The 20,355-nt window shown below is 47.3% G+C and overlaps 1 protein-coding gene across 1 annotated transcript in view; it reads right to left on the bottom strand.

Annotated features, from left to right (window-relative positions):
* RELB (RELB proto-oncogene, NF-kB subunit) overlaps positions 1-20,355 on the bottom strand; it is a 29,279-nt gene that overhangs the window by 1,281 nt on the left and 7,643 nt on the right. The window contains exons 4-10 of the mRNA XM_060000640.2: positions 12,534-12,691; positions 11,097-11,188; positions 10,785-10,916; positions 9,120-9,224; positions 3,859-4,074; positions 2,974-3,042; positions 2,758-2,835 (exon numbers count right to left, since the gene is read on the bottom strand). Coding sequence (XP_059856623.2) covers positions 2,758-2,835; positions 2,974-3,042; positions 3,859-4,074; positions 9,120-9,224; positions 10,785-10,916; positions 11,097-11,188; positions 12,534-12,691 — 850 coding nt within the window. The remainder of the gene's footprint in view (positions 1-2,757; positions 2,836-2,973; positions 3,043-3,858; positions 4,075-9,119; positions 9,225-10,784; positions 10,917-11,096; positions 11,189-12,533; positions 12,692-20,355) is intronic.

A 20,355-nucleotide genomic window follows, 5' to 3' on the forward strand; every position in this document is an offset into this window, starting at 1 on the left:
TCCTCCCTTTCCTCTCCCTACGGTAACCAACTAGTTTGTTCTTTGTATCTGTGAGTCTGTTTCTTTTTTGTTATACTCACTAGCTTTTTTCTTTTTTAAGATTCCACGTGTAAGTGGTATCATATAGTACTTGTCTTTCTCTGTCACTAAGCTTATGTCCTCCAAGTCCATCCATGTTGCTGCAAGTGGCAAATTTTCTTTTTTTTTTTTATGGCTGAGTAGTATTTCATTGTGTATATGTACCACATCTTCTTTATCCATTTATTTATTGATGGACACTTAAGTTGTTTCCATTTCTTGGCTAATGTAAATAACGCTTCTATGAACACTGGGGTGCATGTATCTTTTCAAATTAGTGTTTTCTTTTTTTTTTTTTTTCATTTTTTTAAAAATATATACCTGGAGTGGAATTACTGGGTCATATGGTGTTTGCAAATGATATGACTGATAAGGGGTTAATATCCAAAATATAAACAGTTCATACAACTCAACATCAAAAATTAAAAATTAAAATTAAAAACATGGGCAGAAGACCTGAACAGACATTTTTCCAAAGAAGACATTACAGTTGGCCAAAAGGCACATGAAAGGATGCTCAACATCATTAATCATTAGAGAAATGCAAATTAAAACCACAATGAGATAGCACCTCATACCTGTCAGGATGGCTATCATCAAAAAGACACGAATAACAAATGTTGGCAAGGATGTAGAGAAAAGGGAACCCTCCTACACTGTTGGTGGAAGTGTAAATTGGTACAGCCACTGTGGAAAGCAGTTTGGAGGTTCCTCAAAAAACTAAAACTAGGATCATTCTCATTTAATAAGCAAACAGGCAAAATAACTTGCAGTCCACAGGTGAGTTGCAGAAGCAGGGTAGAAACCATGCTCCTGTAGTGCTAGGGAGTTTTCCCCAAGAATGAGGAAGAAGAGGAGGCTCCAAAGCCCCCCCCCCCCAGCAAAATAAAGACAACCCGATAAGTGAAACATCCACACCATGGGAGACCCAAGGGAGAAGTCACAAGCCCCAAAATTGTATAGTAAAATGGTAAGTGTCACTGTGGGAGAGTCTCTCTTTTTGAGACAAGACAAACCTCACCAGCAAAGGCTGACTACACTTGTCTCAGAAAGAGACGCTGCGCTGCTGGAACTCTTATTTCCCAGCCTCCCTTGTAGCTTGATGTGACTAAGTGCTGCTGGCTGAAATCTGGGCGTGATGGCTGCAGCTGCAACAGCCACCTTGGACCATGAGGTGGAAACTATGAGCTGAACATGGCAGGAGCTTGGGTCTCTGATGATCATGCAGCCGCCAAACCACCCATGGACCACCTACCTCTGGACTGTGTTTATGTGAGAGGGGAAATAATGTTCTATCCTATTGAAGCGTTATTTGGGGTTTTGCTATGAATGCAGTTAAACATGATCAAATGCAGTTAAACAAATGCAGGTGGCATTCCTGCTTTCTGGCAAGTTCCTAACATCTCCTGGGCACCAACTCTATGTCAGCCACTGTGCTAAATAACTGTGTGATGTGATCTCACTGAATTCTGGAAGGAACCCTAAGAGGGAGGGTCTCCATCTGCAAGTTAAGTAAACTGAGGCCCAAAGAGGTCATACAGTGGCTAAACTGTGTCCTCAAATTCAAACCCAGTCTGATTCCAGAGGCCATGCTCCTAACCACCACACTCTAGTGCCAGGGCAGCTTTGCCACAAGGACGAGAGAGGGGAACTTTAAACACTGGGAAATCGGGGTGATAGAACAAGTGGATGAATGACAGGTGGCTGATAAGCAGAGGCTTTGGGGATTGGGAATCGAAGGTTGATGAAATAGACTAGGATTGGGGGTTTCTAGGGGCAGAGCTGTTGGGCATTGGTTACAGTGGGTTGCGGGACAACAGGTGATAACTGAAACCTTCAAGGTGGGACTGGCTGGAGTGGTCCAGGCTCAGCAGACTCTGAGTGGTTGGCAGCTGGCTGGGAGCTGGGCGCCGTGGGGTAGCTGGGGTGTTGGGGACAGCATTCTTAGAGCTAGTGGTCAGCGAGTGGGGGGGCTTTGGATGGCAGCCAGACAGGGTTAGAATTCATGGGAACTGGAGGCTGGCATGTGAGTTGAGACGAAGGCCGCGGTAGAAGAGGCCAGAGGGTGGCTGAATTCAAGGCTGGCTGGCTCTGACACCACCCCCATTTATCCACCGTCTACTCCCTACTACTGGTTTCACATGTCATCACTAATCTAAACCTATACCCAGGTGCAGCTCCCCACCCCACCTCAGACTGGCTGTGTGACCTTGGGCAAGAGACATCGCCTCTTTGGGCCTCAAGTTCTTCACCAGTAAAATGGTGGTGGGGCGTGGGGGGAGATGACAGCACCCACCCCCCCAGGGTGATTACCCAGATTAAGTGAGTAAGCACACACAAAGCAGTTATGTGATTATATAGTGTCTGTAAAAATAAGTACATTAAATTTTAAAAGGTCAATGAGGTAGGTATGTGGTGAGACTTTTCAGAGGAGCCCTGAGGATCTGAGAGGTAGAGCAACTTGATGAAGGTCACACAGCAGGTAAATGGCCCAGCCGAGATCAGAGCCTCCAGACCGTGTCCAGAACCACTATTCTTTCCACTTTATGTTGCTGGCTAAGTGGTAAGGCACTGCCCTAGTAGGAGCTCCTGGGGGACCTGAAAAGGCCAGAAAAGCAGGGATGCAGCTCACCCTCAGCCCACCTTGCGGGCAGGGGCTTGCACTGAGCCAGGACCCACCTGAGCTGTGGCCGGGCAGGAAGTGATCCAGAAAGACCGGCTTTTTCCTCCGCCGTTTGCTTTCGATGCCATGGGGGTCTGAGGGAAGACAGAGATGAGGACCCCTGGATCCCAACAGCCCCTCCTCCCCAACCTGGGGTGGGCCAGGGCAGTGGGGTCAGTCATCCCCTCCCAGTAACCTGGAGAGGGATGTGAAAAGGGGCAGAGTGAACACACCAGAGCTATTCAGCTCCCCAAGGACATCGGGCAGCCCCCGTTTCCGCTTCTTGTCCACACCGTAGCTGTCTGTTTAGGAGATACCAGAGGCATACAAAATAATCCATTAAAAATAAGAATTAATTAAGAATTAATTATAGAGACCATTTAGGAAGTTGTTATGCTGTTCTGGTTTTTGCCCAAACAATGCATATAGATGTCCACATCTTAATCAGAATAAAACCCAAATCTCCTTCTAGCTACACTGGAACGTCCCAGGCACTATGCTGCCTCAGGGCCTTTGCACTTGCTGTTCCCACTGCTTAAAACACTCTTCCTCAACTCTTACCACTTCCCTGGAGAATTGCTTAGTCATCCTCCCATTCTCAGGTCAGCCATCCCCTCCTTTAGGAAGCTCTCCCTGAACCCTAAGGCTGGGTCAGGTGCCCCACTCTGGGCAATCCAAGTTCTGTAAGCAATTCCAATCCCAGCCCTGCCCACTCTGGTTGTCACTGTATGGGAATGGATCTGTGCCCCCTCTCCCCATAAGACTATGAGCCTCATAGGTTAGGGCTGGAGCTGTCTCAGTCACCGCTACGTTCCCAGCACTACCCAGCGAGGGCCAGGCACGAGCAGGCGTGCTGAGGGGAGGAATGATTAAATAGTCCCAAAATGTCATAAAATGGGTACTATTATTATTTCCATTTTGCACAGGAGGAGTCTGAGGCTAGGAGAAGCCAAGATCTCACAGCCAGTAAGCAGCAGACCAGGATTTGAACCCCAGTCTGTGCAACTCTGAGCCTGCATTCTACTTCTGCCACTTCCCCTTTCCCCTTTGGGTCACCACAAGCAAGACCAAAGACCTAGTCTCTGGGGGGGTGGGTCACCCTGGGTGGCCTTGGTTACCATGGTCCCGAGGCAGGTATGTGAAGGGCAGAGGCTCACTGCAGACCCCATCAGTAAGCCGCTGCAGGAAGACATTCACTGTCACAGGTTCAACAATCTCCAGGTCCTCGTAGGGTGGTGTCTTGAACACAATGGCAATCTGGCGGTGCACGTCGGCCTGGGAGAAGTCAGCCCGGCCTTCCCAGGAGGCTCTGCTGAAAACCACCGATATATCCTCTGGCAGGAAAGTGGGGGTGTCAGCTGAGCCAGGACACTGGTCCACCAGAGACCCAACTCACTCAGCCTCCCCCAAAATCAACACCAATATTTCTAAGAATAAAACTAGTCATAATAAAACTAATCATAGTGGCAACTAACTTTCTGTTGAGCACCTACCATGTGCCAGTCACTGACATACACACACACACACGCGCGCACACACACACACACACACACACACACACACACACACACTCATCTAATCCTTTAACAATCCAAAAGGCAGGTAGACTTAATATTTCCACCTTATCAGGGGCCCCCAAGACCACCATCAGATTCAGTGATTCACTAACGGGACTCACAGGACTCAGCATATAGTTGTACTCATGGCCATGATTTATTACAGGAAAAAGACATATGCACGCGCAGTTAAGAGGAAAGGTGCCTGGAGCGAAGTCCAGAGGAAACCAGGTGCCAACTTCCAAGAGTTCTCCCCAGGGGACTCACACAGAACATGCACACCGCACACTGCTGCCCCCAGTGGCAACACACATGAAATGCTTCTACCAGGGAAGCACATTAGAGACTTACTGCCCAGGGTTTTTACTGGGAGTTGGTCAAGTAGGCTCCCTCTAGCTGGCACATATCAAAATTCCAGACTCCCAGAAGGAAAGCAAATGATCTGCACAAACCATATTGTTTGTACAGTTTAGGTACAGTGAGCCACTCTTAACAGTCAGGGAATGGTAGGAGCCCTCTCAAAGTTCCCAAAAGCCAGCCAAGGGTCAACCTTGTAAGCTGGGCTTCCAAACACTAACAGTCTCAGACCTGCTATGTTAACTCTTTTCTAGACACCCACTTCATAGATGGGGAAACCGAGGCTTGGAGGGTTTAAGAGACTAACCCAAGGTCATACAGCTGGTAGCAGAATAGTCGGGATTCAGTATGCTACTCTGCCTACTATTTCTTTTTCTTGTCTTATTGCATTGCCTCTCATCACACTAACTCCATATACTGAGGCTTTATATGTGTTGGACAGACATGGTTTGCCTCTAAGACACATAAAAATCCTATGAAAAAACTACCTTTAGGAAGTCCATTATATTGAGGGGAAAGCAAAGGCACAGGGAGGTTAAGTCACTTGTCCAAGGTCACAGAGTCAGCAAGTGGTGGAGCCAAGATGGGGATCCAGGCAGGCTAGAGCTCTTCACCACCAGCTGCTACAGCTTGAGGAAGTTACTGATATCTCTGGGCCTAGTTTCTTCACCTTCAAGAGGGAAAGTCATAGTACTCACCTCACAAGAGTTGTTAGGAGGATTAAATGAGTCACTCCAAGAAAAGGACTTAGAAGAGGGCTTAACATAATAGGTGCTCAGTCCATGTTAAGTATGATAGTTTTTATTAGTATTATGCAAAATACTAACTCCAGGTCTGGCACTCAGGAAATCCTCAGTAAATGCTAACTCTCTGTAGTGTAGTTTTTAGGTACGTGGGATCCCATCTCATCCTAACACCAGCTCATTTTAGGGATGAGGAAACAGGCTCAGGGTGGTGAAGTCACCTGCCCGAGATCAGTCAGTGAGTGAGTAACGGAACAGGACTCACATGTACCTCGAATCATTCACCCAGGGCAGGAACAGTTTCCCTGCCCTGACCCCAATTCCCAGACTCCTAACAGCCTCCTTGTCATTCCTCAGATTTGAGCTCAAATATCACCTCCTCTGGGAAGCCTTCCCAGATGCCCGGACCATGTCTGGACTTCCTGTTGTTCAATCTCAGCACTTTGTCTTCTTCCCTCTCAGCATTACTCACATTTGTAATTTGTCTTTCTTTCCCTACCTCCCTCTGAACTGAGAGCCGTGTGAGGGCAGAGGCTGGGGCTTTCTCTGTCACTGCTGTGTCCCAGCACTGCCTAGCACAGAACCCAGCACAGAGGAGCCACCCAATAACCATTTGCTCGTTCATTCAAAATCTTATAAGAACCTTCAACTCCTGGGTACATATCCAAAAGAACTGAAGACAGGTGTTCAAACAAAAACTTATACACAAATGTCAAATACAACGCTATTCATAATAACCAAGAGGTGAAAATAACCCAAATGCCCATTAACTGATGAATGGATAAACCAAATGGGATATATCCATATATGGAATATTAGCCATAAAAAGGAACAAAGCACTGATACCTGCTACAGCATGGATGAACCTTCATAACATTATGCTAAGTAAAAGAATCCAGACATAAAAGGCCACATATTGTATGATTCTATTATATAAAATGTCCAAAATACGTAAATCCATAGAGACAGAAAATAGATTGGTGGATGCCAGAGGCTGGAAGAGAGGGGAATAGGGAGTCACTGCCTAAAGAGTACTGGGTTTCTTTCTGGGGTGATGAAAATGTTCTGGAACTAGAGAGTGGTAGTGGCACAACCTTGGGAACGTACTAAATGTCAATGAAGTATACACTTCAAAATGGTTAAAATGTTTTGTTTTAAGAGTAAACCTTGCAGAAAAAATGAAAAATAAAAGAGAGAGAGAGAGAGAGAATCAGGAAAAAAAAAAAAAGGTTTTTGTTTTTTTTTTCCCTGAGAACCTCATGTGTGCTTGGCCCTAGACTGGGTGGTTCTGGGGACACAGCTGCTCACCACGATGCTCCCAGGTCCTGCCCAGACAACCCAGTGGCGGGAGGGTGGGGATGGAGATAGACGTTAACTATATAAGCATACAACCTGAGAAAGGATTGTGGGCGGATTCCTGAGGCTGTAGCATGTTCTCCTACCCTCCTCCCCTCTCACTGCCCTCCTGCCCCATTGGCCTCACTGTTCCTCCAACAACTAGGCCTGCTCCTACCACAGGACCTTTGCACTTGCTGTTCCCTCTGCTGGAACACTCTTCCTCTCATGGCCACACAGATTCTTCGTGGCTCCAGTGTCACCTCCTGAGAGCGGTCCTCCCTGGCCCCACTAAGTCAAACTGTGCCCCACAACACCTCCAGCCATCTCTCTCTGTCCCCTTCCTCAGCATTATCTATCTCCAGATACTACTTTTTCACCACCTTCCTGATTTTTTTTCAACTCCCTTTCTTTATTTTTCCTCCCAGAAGCACAGACCACCTGGATTCAAATCCTGTCTCTACCTGACTACCTCTGTGACCTTGAGCAAGTTACTTAATCTTTCTCTGCCTCGGTTTCCTCATCTGTAAACGGGGAATAAGAGAATCTACCTCATAGAACTGTTAGGCAATTAGATGATTGAATAAATGATGCATACAAAGTGCTTAGGACAGAGTTTGGCACTTAATAAGAGCAAGATAGGCTTCCCTGGTGGCACCGCGGTTGAGGATCTGCCTGCCAACGCAGAGGACACGGGTTCGAGCCCTGGTCCGGGAAGATCCCGCATGCCGCGGAGCAACTAAGCCCGTGTGCCGTAACTACTGAGTCTGCGCTCTAGAGCCCGCGAGACACAACTACTGAGCCCACGTGCTGCAACTACTGAAGCCCGCGCGCCTAGAGCCCGTGCTCCACAATGAGAGAAGCCACCGCAATGAGAAGCCCATGCACTGCAACGAAGAGTAGCCCCCACCTGCCACAACTAGGGAAAGCCCGCGCACAGCAACGAAGACCCAACACAGCCAAAAATAAATAAATAAAATAAATAAATTTATTTTTAAAAATTAAAATAAAATAAGAGCAAGATAGGGCTTCCCTGGTGGCGCAGTGGTTGAGAGTCCGCCTGCCGATGCAGGGGACACGGGTTCGTGCCCCGGTCCAGGAAGATCCCACATGCCGCAGAGCGGCTGGGCCCGTGAGCCATGGCCGCTGAGCCTGCGCGTCCGGAGCCTCTGCTCCGCAACGGGAGAGGCCATGACAGTGAGAGGCCCGCGTACCGCAAAAAAAAAAAAAAAAAAAAAAAAAAAAAAGAGCAAGGCAAATGTTTGCTCTTCTGTTGGTGGTGATGTTATTTATAATAGAGTCACATGATAGAAGATACAAAGGATAGAGAAAAGATATATACAATGAAAGAGAGGGACTTCCCTGGTGGTCTAGTGGCTAAGACTCCATGCTCCCAATGCAGGGGGCCTGGGGTTCGATCCCTGGTCTGGGAAGATCCCACATGACACGGAACAACTAAGCCCGTGCACCACAACTACTGAGCCTGCGCTCTAGAGCCCGCGAGACACAACTACTGAGCCCACGTGCTGCAACTACGGAAGCCTGCGTGCCTAGAGCCCGTGCTCTACAACAAGAGAAGTCACCGCAATGAGAAGCCCGTGGGCACCGCAATGAAGAGTAGCCCCCGCTCACCACAACTAGAGAAAGCTCACGCGCAGCAACGAAGACCCAAGGCAGCCAAAAATAAATAAAATTTAAATAAATAAATGTGGAATTAAAAACAAAAAATAGATCCCGCATGCAGCAACGAAGATCCCACGTGCTGCAACTAAGACCCAACGCAGCCAAATAAATAAATAAATATTAAAAAAAGAAAAAAGAGAAAGCTCCCCCCCAGGCAATCCTGGGTTGTTTTTTCTTTTTAAAAAAATCCTGTTTTTAATTGGTCCAGTGGTTAAGACTCCGCCCTTTCAATGCAGGGGGCGCGGGCCAAAAACTTTTTTTAAAAACCGACAAAAAATCCCAAAAACCCTATTTGAAAAAGGGTTTTGACATTTGAACAGATGGGGAAACATCGTCCATTTTCTCCATTCGTAGCCCTGATCCAACTGTCATAAAGCACTTATTTATGCACCTCCACGATTTTAATACCAGAGTCCCCCCGGAACTCATGATGGCAAGGCCTGCCAGGTACCCAGCGCAGGCCAGCACTGTTTGTTTGTGCCTCCTTCTTTGCTCATGAATGAGTGAGCAGGTGAGCGAGTGACTCAGTGAGTGAATGAATCAATGGGCTATTTCTGTCTACCTCCAAAACCAAAGCTCTGGACCCTTCCACTCGGCTCCCCTGGTTAACTGGCTCTTCTTCACCCTCTCATCCTCCGGGCTCCCCAGCTGCCCCTGCAAGCCGGCAGACCCCACTCCGCCCACTTGCTGCCCCAGGCCCCTCACCTTTCTGCACCTTGTCGCACAGCAGGTAGAGCTCCTCGCCGCCCGTGCACGGCCCGCTCTCCTTGTTGATTCGGCAAATCCGCAGCTCTGACGTGTTTGTGGACTCTGGGAAAGAGGAGAGGAAGGGGCACACAGAAAAAACGAGAATTCAGTCATCAAACCCTTACCAGGTACCCCATGGGTGCCCACCCTGGGGTGTGGAGAGGTGGGAAATGGAGAAGCCAGGGTGCCTGATCCTTCTGGAACCTGTGGTCCAGGTGGAAAAAGAAGATGCCCAGGCAGGAGGGGTTAATGGACGATCATGAGTCCTCCGTGCTGAGGTCCGGTGAGTGTCTGCCCAAAAGGGAGACCCTCAGACCTCAGGGAGGGGTTGGTGGGGTCAGGAGTCAGGGATGAGTCTTAGATGAGAGCTAATGGCCTGAAACTTGTAGTGGACACATGTTGTTTTGCCAGTCTAGCAGTCCTGGCCCTTCTTTTGTTAACAGCCCCCCCAGTTTTCCTTTAAGGAACCACCCCCCACCTCAGTCATGGGGATTGGGTAGGGCGGAGCCCGCTCCCAGCTCAGCAGTGATCATTTGCCCTAGACCTGGCCAATCACAGCATCGCCTCCTTCTGGCTACAGCTGATTAGTCAGAAAGGAGGACATGACTAAAACTAGGCCAATGAGAGACAGCCCTGGGACTTGGAGCAAAAATGCTGAGTAAGAGAATCTCTCTTTGGGAGCAGGGGAGAAGTGTCATGCTGGTAGGATGTAAGACTAGAGCTGCGTACAGTTATTTTGCCCCTGCATGGGAGGGCCCTGCCAGGAGTGACTCTAACATAAAGGAAGCATGGGCTGAGAGATGGAAAGAGATCCCTAATGACATCACTGAGAACCTGGATGCAGCCAGACCTGAAGCACTGTGCTACCTCTGGATATTTTTAGTTAATGGAACAAATTCTTCTTTTTTTCCTTATTTGAGTTGGGATTCTATCCCCTACACCCATAAAAGTCCTGATTGAGTGAATATCCCTGCCCATTTTGATGCTTGTGGCAGTCACTGCAGGCTGGCTAAAATCTAACAGCCATTCCCAATCTCCTCTTCCATACCTGTACCTCTCTACAGAGGATGAAAAACCTAGATACTTGCTTTCTCAGATTCTCTTGCAACTAAGGGTGGCCGTGGGACCAAGTTCTGTCCAATGAGACATAAGGAGATGTCTACCAGGGTGATTCTGAGGAATATATTATTTTCTCTATGAAAGAGAGAGAGATTATTACTCATGCTGCCTCTTCTCAAGGGCTACCTAGTATAGTTGTCCTGGTTGTGCATTCTGCAACACCAGAAAGCCCCATTCCCAGAGGCTACCTAGTAAATGCTGACCCTTAGAATTGGGCAGTGTACAGCCTGCACACCACACAGGGTGTCACTGCCCATCATGCCTTGAACACAGACATGATGTCTGGAGCTGTGGCAGCCAGTTCCTGACCATGAGGGAAAACCCAAGAGAATCACAGAGCTGCTGAACCAGCACCCTGATATAGCTGAGCAGCTGAATCAACAGGAACAGCCTTAATAACTGAGAAAAAAAGAAGAACTCCCTGTTTGTTCATGCCATTGTATGTGGGGCTTTCTGGTACCTGCGGCCAAAGACAACCCTAATGGAACAGCACCCTCGACTCACTCTTGTCGTAGACGGGCTCAGAGAGCACAGGGTCCATCCGGCGCATCTGTCCTTGCTGGTCCCTGTATGAGGCCTGGAAGCAAATCCTTACGACATTCATGTCCACCTCCTGATGGTTCTTCAGGGACCCAGCTGCAGGAGAGATATGGGAAGGCTGAGTGTGGGGGGTGGAGACCCTGGTGGGGGATGGGGGACAGGGAAGGGATGGGGCTGTGGTGATGGCGGATACTGGAGAAGGCGAGGGGACAGGGGTGGCAGAGGGGGCGAGGGGTCTGAGAGGACAGGATGCTGGGGCTAGGCGTGGGGACTCACCATTGTAGGGGTCGATGCCCAGCTGAATCTTCCGCTCAATGGCCGCCTCGATCTCCTTCTTCCTCACACACTGGATGCCCAGGTTGTTAAAGCTGAGTCGGGGGGAAGGGGGGAAGGGGGGTAATCCTGAGGGGGCAGGTATAGCCCTAACCCACAGGATGGCTCTGGTAGATGCTGTCTCAGGGCTCACAGTCTCAGAGGCTGGAGACCCCAGGCCCAGGGGTCCCAGCATAGGGAGGGGACTGGGGTTCAAACCTTTCAGGGGTGTGGAGAATTCTTGAGAGAACTTATCTTTACCACAGGAAAGCACCTGTTGACCTCATTTATAATAAGAAAACTGCAAATTAAACAGCAATGTGATGCCAATTTGAAAAAAAACTCATCAAAACAGCAGAGATCAAAACATCTGACAATACCCTCTGCCGGTGATATTGTGGAGAATCAGGCACTCTCACCCATTGCTGGCGGGACTGTAAATTGCCCCAGCAATCACATATTGGAGGACAACATGGCAGTATTCATTCATCCTACCAATATTTCTTGAGCACCTACTGTGTGCCAGGGACTGTGCTAGGCACTGGGGGATACAGCAGGGAACAAAAGAGATAAAATCCCTGCTTTCATGGCGCTGACATTTTCACTAAGTTTATAAATCACTAAAAGTATAATTGCACAGACTTGGGGCCAGCAATTTCATTTTTAGTAATTCATCCTGCAGAAGAAAGAGTATATATGTGAAGCTGTTCACTGAAGCACAGTTAGTGATAGAGCAACAAGAGATTGGAACCATTGTGGGTGCCCATTCATAGGGACTTAATTAATTGTGTGCAGCCATACATTGGAATACTATGCAGTCAATAAAAAGGACAGGACAGCGCTAACTGTACTGACGGGAATTATCTCTAAGATGTACTGGAACATAAAAACAAGGTGCAAATGTCTGCTACCATTCATAAGGGAAGGAAAAAAAGATAAATACCTAGCATATCTTTAGCTGCCTCCAGAGAGGGGCACTGGTGGCCAGAGGACCAAAGATGGAAGGAAATTTATTTTTCACTGCATACATTTTCTGAACCTTTAAATTTTTAAATTAAAAGCATATAAATTATAAAGCGAAAGAAAGAATGGGATTTGCAGCTAAGTCCGGTCTGCAGTCAAATTCCAGCTCTGCCATTGGCTATCTGGGCTCCTTCGCCTCTCTGAGCCTCAGTTTCCTCCTCTACAAAATGGGGATAAATATAATGCGTGTGAATGCGTGTGCGGCAGGGTTCCAGGCCTAGGTAAGACCCTCCACGGCCCCCAGGCCTCAGTTTCCCCATCTAGGAAATGCAGTGGGGAGAGTCTGGCTAAGCTGCCTCTGCTCCTAAGGTTTTCCGGGGTGATCCTCAGCCCCTCAAAATCTCCGTGACCAAGGGTGAGGGGTCAGGGCTCAGGTACCTGTGCCGGGGGCTGACATGAGGCCGGAGCCGCACCCTGCAGACACCGTCCGTGCAGTCTTTCCCCACGAGGCTGTGAGGGTGAACGCGGTGAGGCCAGTCCTTCCACACCAGGCACGCGGTCACCTCCACCTCCCGCAGCCCTCCACAATCCCGGAGCTGCAGGAAGACAGGTGCTCTTGGGGTCCCTTTGCAAACACCTGCACCCATCCAAGCCTCCTTTGGTAGCTCCCCGCCCCCGCCCCCGACGATGGAGGAATGTTTGCTGAAGACCCCTCCAGGATCCTAAACCGAAGGCTTCCAACCTGGGGGCCTCATAACATGAGAGCTGCCCCACAGATGTGCCTTCTTTCGCCACTTGACTTTAAAAACATTGCATGCACACAAGGTCTCCAAGCACAGCCCACAGATAACATACTAATTGTGGAGAGACCAGGTAGACACCACCTTAACCATATGATCAAGGTCAGTGTCGCCACTACGGGGCCAAAGTAACACAGGCATCCCCTGATGGGATGGACTGGGAAGAACACGTCACTTCTATGACAGCCCCTTCAGAAGTGTATCACCGGAATCTAATCAGGAGGAAACATCAGAAAAGCCCAAACTGTGGCCATCTGGTCAGACATGAAAGACAATAAAAATACGGGTGTCATATTTTGGGTTAAAAGAGAACAAAAAATGTATTTTGACCTGGCTGGTAGTTACACAGTGTGTGTGTGTGTGTGTATATATATATATATATATATATATATATATATATATATATATTTGTCAAAATTCCTAGAGCTATACACTTAAGATTTGATTAAATATAACTCAATTTCAAAAAAAAAAGAGGAGAGAGGCTACAGAGACATGATAACCAAATGCAACATAGGATCCTTGACTGGATCCTGGATTGGGGGGGGAACAATGATAAAACACACATTTGGGGGACAATTGGGAAATTTAAGTATGGACTGTATATTAGATGATATTATGGAATATTATTAATTTTCCTAGGGATGGTAATGAGTGTCCTAGACATGCAGGAGCTTATTTTTAGGAGATGCCCATTGAAGTATGTAGAGGTGAAATAACATGATATTTACAACTTATCTGCAAATGGGTCCGCAAAAAACACAATGTGTATTTGTGTGTGTGTGAGCGCTGTGCACGCGTGTATGTGTGTGTTTGTGTGTATGGAGAGAGAGTGACAGATATAGCGAATAGGGCCAAATGTCAACTGGTACGTATAGGTGAAGGGTACACAGGTGTTTATGGTACTCTTAATTTTTCTGAAGATTAAAATTTTTTTCATCTAAACTCATCAAAATGTGTACATTAAATACATGCCTTGTTTGTATATCAGTTATACCTCAATGAAACAAACAAACAAAAAACCTAGAAAAAAAAGATTTAAAGGATTTTTTTTTTTCAGAATAAAAAGTTGGGGCAGGGTGGGGGAGGGAAGGACTTGGAGTCTGGGGTCAGCAGATGCAATCTCATATATAGGATGGATAAACAACAAGGTCCTACTGTATATCAGAGAACTCTATTCAATACCCTGTGATAAACCATAATGGAGAAGAACATGAAACAGAATATATATATATATATATATTTATATATATATGTATAACTGAATCACTTTGCTGTACAGCAGAGAACACAACATTGTAAATCAACTATACTTCAATAAAATAATGTTTTTAAAAAGTTGGGGAAAATTTGGAGCTTACATTTGAAAAGTATGAGACATCACGTTATTCCAGATTTCCAGATTCTCTTTTTTAAAAGGGAAGTTATGGCAACTGGGGCAGGACTTCTACTCAGCAGCCACGTGGGGCAGCAGATAGAAACTAGCCCCTTGAGACGGGGCCCAGACCCACGTGGCCGCTTGGCTTTCCTGGGTCACTCACAGGGCCCTAACTGGCATGAAAGAACCACAAAAGCCTGCTCCGAATGTGTAAAGCCGGTGCCTATAAAATACAATGAACAGGCGCGTCTCAGTGAGGGAGTACTGCCCTCTAGGGGGCGTTTGGGATACTGAGGACAATTCTGGTTGACACTGGGATCGGGACCCACAGCAGGCAGTACAGGGCCACAGATGCTACACAGCCTGCAATACCAGGGCAGTCCCACACAAGTCCTGCAAGACCTCTGAATGTCCCGCCAACATTCACATCAGTGACAAACCTGTTTTAAATGGTCAGAACCCAGAACCTCCTTCCATTTTACATGTACAGTATTTTTTCCCATAACTTTCAAACACACTGAATTTTCAAGGACTGCAATCACCATGTTAATTGAGAGAAGACTGGTTTCATTTGAACTGAGAATTGTTCACCACTTTGGTGGCCTTTTTTTTTTGCTGCGCCACTGGACTGCCAGGGAATTCCCAATTGTTCACCATTTTGGAAAATCCTGTCACCTATGGCCACGCTGGACGTGTGGCATTTAAGTCGCCAAGTCCCCACGCTGGGTCGGGCTGCATTCATGCTGCTGTATTAATGAAATCCAAAGCAACCGCTACTTTGTTTTCATTTCCCTGAGGCTGTGCCCGAGCATTTACATACTGAAATAAATGTGCTTGTATAGGCTGTATAATTTTATTTCTCCTTCATACTAAAGTTGGGGCATTATGGATTTCAGGGATGATTATGAGCAGACAATTTATATTGAGTAGACAAATTTCATTGAGTCAGATAGGTTAAAACCATTAGTTTAACCAGCTCCCTGATGTAACATTAGGAGATTCTGAAAAGCAAGATTTCTGCAAGGCTGAAAGCTTTTCATTCCTTTTTTTTTTTGGCTACACCATGCGGCATGTGGGATCTTAGCTCCCTGACCAAGAATAGAACCCGCGGTTCCTGCAGGGGAAGCTCGGAGTCTTAACCACTGGACCGCCAGGGAAGTCACGAAAGCTTTTCATCTTTGAGATGTCATGCGAGATTGTGGATAGACGTTAGGCCTTGAAGTCAGTCAGAACTGGTACCAAACCAGGCTCTACCTGGTGATAAACCTCTCTGGTCTTACCATCCTGATCTGTAAAATAGGTACTAAGTACCTGGCACACAAGAGCACTTAGTAAATGGCAGTAATTACTACAATGAATTTGCTGTGTACCCTTGTGCAAGTAACTTACACTCTCTGAGCCTCAGTTTCCTCCTCTAAAAGATGGGGATGAAAATACTAAATCGAAATTCGGAGTCAGGTCACCCCCTATTGTTGGACATTTACTGTTCTAACTCTTTGAAATCAAAACCAACACAAAGCTAGAATAACTGCCTGGAAAGACTTAGAAATAAAAAGTTGGGGAAAACACAGCTTCAAAATATCACCCCACAGGTAATGTACTAATTACAAAGGGAAAGCTATACGTTTTCAATGGTGGTCACTCCCTGTTATGGACTGAACTGCACGCCCCCAAAATTCATATGTTGTAGCTCTAGCTCCCAGTACCTCAGAATGTGACTGTATTTGGAGATAGAGCCTTTAAAGAGGTGAGTAAATTAATGAGGCCTTAGGGTGGGTCCTAATCCAGTCTCCTCATGGCCTTATAAGAAGAGGTAATTTGGACACACAAAGAGTGTGCTGACACTGCTGACACTGGACACACACCAGTGCTGACACAGAGGAAAGACCAAGTGAGGACACAGCGAGAAGGCAGCCGTCTGCAAGCCCAGGAGAGAGGCCTCAGAGGAAACCAGCCCTGCCAATAGCTCGGTTTTGGACTTCCAGCCTCCAGAACTGTGAGACAGTAACTTCCTGTGGTTCAAGGCACGCAGTCTGTGGTACTTTGTTATGGCAGCCTGAGCTGACTAACACACCACCTTCACCACGGGCTCCGACTCAGCATCAGATATTAAACTACCACCCCATGGCCGTGATGTGAGACTCTTAGAGGCCCACAGCATCACCGCTGGGGTATTCCCACCAAAATGAATAACCTGATCTAATCTGGAAACAGCCAATAAATCCGGAATGTGGGACATTCTACAAAACGCCTTTCCTGTCCTCCATAAATGTCCCTGTGCTGAAATGCAAAGACAGACTGAGGAATGAACCCAAGTCAAAAGATACCAAAGACACCTGTCTTCCTCTGTTTGGGCTGCTGTGACGAGATACCGTGAACTGGGTGGCGTACACGCAACAGAAATGTATTTCTTGACAGTTCTGGAGGCTGGAAGCCCAAGATCAGGGCAACAGCACGACTGGGTTCTGGTGAGGGCCTCTTTTGGGTGCAGACTGTGTCACTGTGACCTCACATGGTGGAAGGGACCTTCCCCATCATCTTGCGGGTTAGGGTTTCAATATATGAATTGGAGGGTGGGGGACACAAACATTCAGACCATAGCAACACCTGAGAACTAAAGGCAGCACGTGATCCTGGACTGGATTTTAAACAAGCAGACAAGAAAAGAAACAGGTATAGAGGATATCTGGGGTCAGCTGGGATCATTAGACTATGGACTTAATCTTAGATAATATTCTTGCAGGAATATTACGTTTCTAGAATGTGATAACAGCATTGTGATTAGACAAGGTCCTACATTGTAGAAAAAAGTCATGGCTCTTGAGAGATACAGGCTGAAACATTTTGAGTGAAGTGTCATATCTCTGACTCACTTTCAAATCTTCCTCCGTAAATGTCTATATAAAGAGAGGCAGGCTTCTCTGGTGGTGCAGTGGTTAAGAATCTGCCTGCCAATGCAGGGGACATGGGTTCAAGCCCTGGTCCAGGAAGATCCCACATGCCGCAAAGCAACTAAGCTCGTGAGCCACAACTACTGAAGCCTGTGCACCTAGAGCCTGTGCTCCACAACAAAAGAAGCCACTGCCATGAGAAGCCCACACACCACAACAAAGAGTAGCCCCCGCTCACTGCAGCTAGAGAAAGCCGGCGTGCAGCAACGAAGACCCAACACAGCCAAAACTAAAGTAAATAAAATAAATAAATTTATTTAAAAAAAAAGAAAATAAAAGAGAGAGGCATTGGGAATTCCCTGGCGGTCCAGTGGTTAGGACTCTGTGTTTTCACTGCCGAGGGCCCGGGTTCATTCCCTGGTCCAGGAACTAGGATCCCACAAGCCTCACGGCATGGCCAAAAAAATAAACCAAGAGAGAGGCATAAAGCAAATGTGGCAAAAGGATGTGGGTGTTCATTGCGCTATCCTTGTCTACTTTGCATAGGTTTAAAATTTTTCCAAAAAAGTTGAGACATAAAGTTGAAAAAATATCCCTTATCAAATTGGAAAAACAGACAAAATGCTTAAAGATAAATGAGGCGCTACAAAATTGCCCCTTAACGTACCACACTTGCCCATTCCTGAAAAGCCAGTGATGGAATATACGTTTCAAAGTAAACCGTTCTTTTCACCAGAATGTCCCGCTAACACGCTGCTTCTGGCCACAACGCCTGGAGCCAAATCCAATAACAACAACTACAACCACCTGTCTGAGTAAGGAGTCCTGCACACCAGTGCTGGGCCATCTCCCTGGTTTCCTCACAGTGTCCTGTGGGGGCAGGAGCTTCATCCCCATTTTACAGATGAGGAAACTGAGGCCAAGGGAAGCACTGGACTTGCCCTACATTTACAGCTGGTAAATGGCAGCGCCAGGACCAAAGCCCAAGTCTTTCTGACCCTAAAATCCAAACTTGTTGGGGTAGGACAGGGCTGCTCTGCTAATCCCCCAAGTAAAGCTCTGAGTACAAATCCCACTGAGGAAGAGGAGAGGGAAACAGATCTCACACGAGGGAGCTGGGACCTGGGGCCGGGGTCAGGGATGGCGTCCCTGAGGTGGGCTGAGGCCTCACGGGTGAATAGGAGGTGACCAGGCTGCAGGTGGAAAGCACTCCAGGCAGGAGGAATGGCACAGGCAAAGGGCTGGTGGCTGGATGGTGGTGAGTGAGGAGGGCTGGATGGGAATGGGCAGGAGAAGCCGGACCATGAAAGGTCTTAGAGGCTCAGGGAGGATCTTGGGTTTCCTCCTGAGGGTGCTAGGGAGCCAAAGGAGGACTCTGAACAGGGGAGAGGAGCAGATGTGTAATTTAACAGCACCCCCCGGCGGTCTTGTATGGGGAAATCTGAAGGAGACTGAGAGCTGGTCACCAGAGAGGAAGCTGGAGGTCAGGGAGCAGATGAGCCCGGGATCCAGGGCTGGTGGGATGGTGAGGACATAATTCAGGGTCCACGGACACTTGGGCAAAGATCCAGAAACACATGAAGTCTCCGTATTGGAAAGGCACAGGAACCAGGCCTCTCAGAAATCACTGGGAGACAGTCATGCATGCAAACCCCCCGGGCAGGGCAATTTGGCAACAGCCGTCAAATTATCTTTGACGGGCAATCCCACTTCCAGAAGTTGTTTTTTTTTTTTTTAACTTTTATTTTTTGGCCATGCCACACAGCTTGCAGGATCTTAGTTCCCCCACCTGGAATCAAACCCGTGTCCCCTGCAGTGGAAGCGTAGAGTCTTAACCACTGGACCGTCAGGGAAGTCCTAAAATGTGTTTTTTTTTTAACTTAAGAATATATCTTGGAGCTGAGCTCACATCAGCATGACTGAAGCTGCCTTATTCTCTTTACCATCTCATCCCACCGTGTGGACATAGGATACTATATTGTGCAAGTCTCCTATTGGTGGACATTTTGGTTGTTTCCTGTTTCCCGCTATTACAAGCAGGGCTGTAGAGAACGACTCAGTTCATCTATTATTTCCTTCATGTGTGTCACTCAAATAACTTCTGGAAGGGAATCTGGTGGTCCAGTGGTTAGGACTCCATGTTTCCACTGGCCTGGGTTCGATCCCTGGTTGGGGAAATAGATCCCGCAAGCTGCGTGGCACAGCCAAAAAACCCCAAAAAGCAGAAAACCCCACACATTTTATATACACACGCGCACACGCGCTCCCCTTTATGTAAAAAAGGGGGATAGTATATACGTATATATATATTTGCCTGTATAATCATTAATCATAAAATACTCCTGAAAGGCTCCATGAGATATTGATAACAATGGTTACCTCTGGGTGGCAGAGGGAACCTGGAGGCAGGAATGGGGGACTTTTGTTCATTTTAATAATTTAAATTATGTTAATTTAACATGACTCTTCATATTTTTGAACGTTTTGATCCACGTCATATGATTCAAAATTTTAAAACAAAATAAAGGGCTTCCCTGGTGGCACAGTGGTTAAGAATCCGTCTGCCAATGCAGGGGACACGGGTTCGAGCCCTGGTCCAGGAAGATCCCACATGCCGCGGAGCACCTAAGCCCCAGTGCCACAACTACTGGAGCCTGGGCTCGCAACAAGAGAAGCCACCGCAACGAGAAGCCCATGCACTGCAATGAAGAGCAGCCCCCGCTCACTGCAACTAGAGAAAGCCCGCACAGCAAGGAAGACCCAACACAGCCAAAAATAAAATAAAAAATAAAATAAAATAAAGATGGGTATAGTTGAAAATCTTGTCTGTACCTTATCCATTCAGCACTGCCTCCAAAAAAGAATTCACCTGTATTTGTTTTCCTTTCCAGAGTTTCTGTACGCAAATACTACCAAATACCAATTGAAAATCTTATTTTCCCCTCTTTTTGACACACACGGTAGTACAGTTTACCTTGAACATGTGGGGAGTGGGGGAGGGAGCGCTGGGGCATCGACCCTGCCTGCAGTGGGAAATCCACCTATAACTTAGAGCTGGTCCTCAGTATCCGTGTTTCTGCGGTTCCGCCTGGGGGGATTCCAACAACTGGGGATCGTATTTACTGTTGAAAAAAATCCCTGTTTGGGCTTCCCTGGTGGCGCAGTGGTTGAGAGTCTGCCTGCCGATGTAG

This window comes from Delphinus delphis, chromosome 20 (assembly GCF_949987515.2).
Source record: "Delphinus delphis chromosome 20, mDelDel1.2, whole genome shotgun sequence".
Taxonomy (NCBI): Eukaryota; Metazoa; Chordata; class Mammalia; order Artiodactyla; family Delphinidae; genus Delphinus; species Delphinus delphis.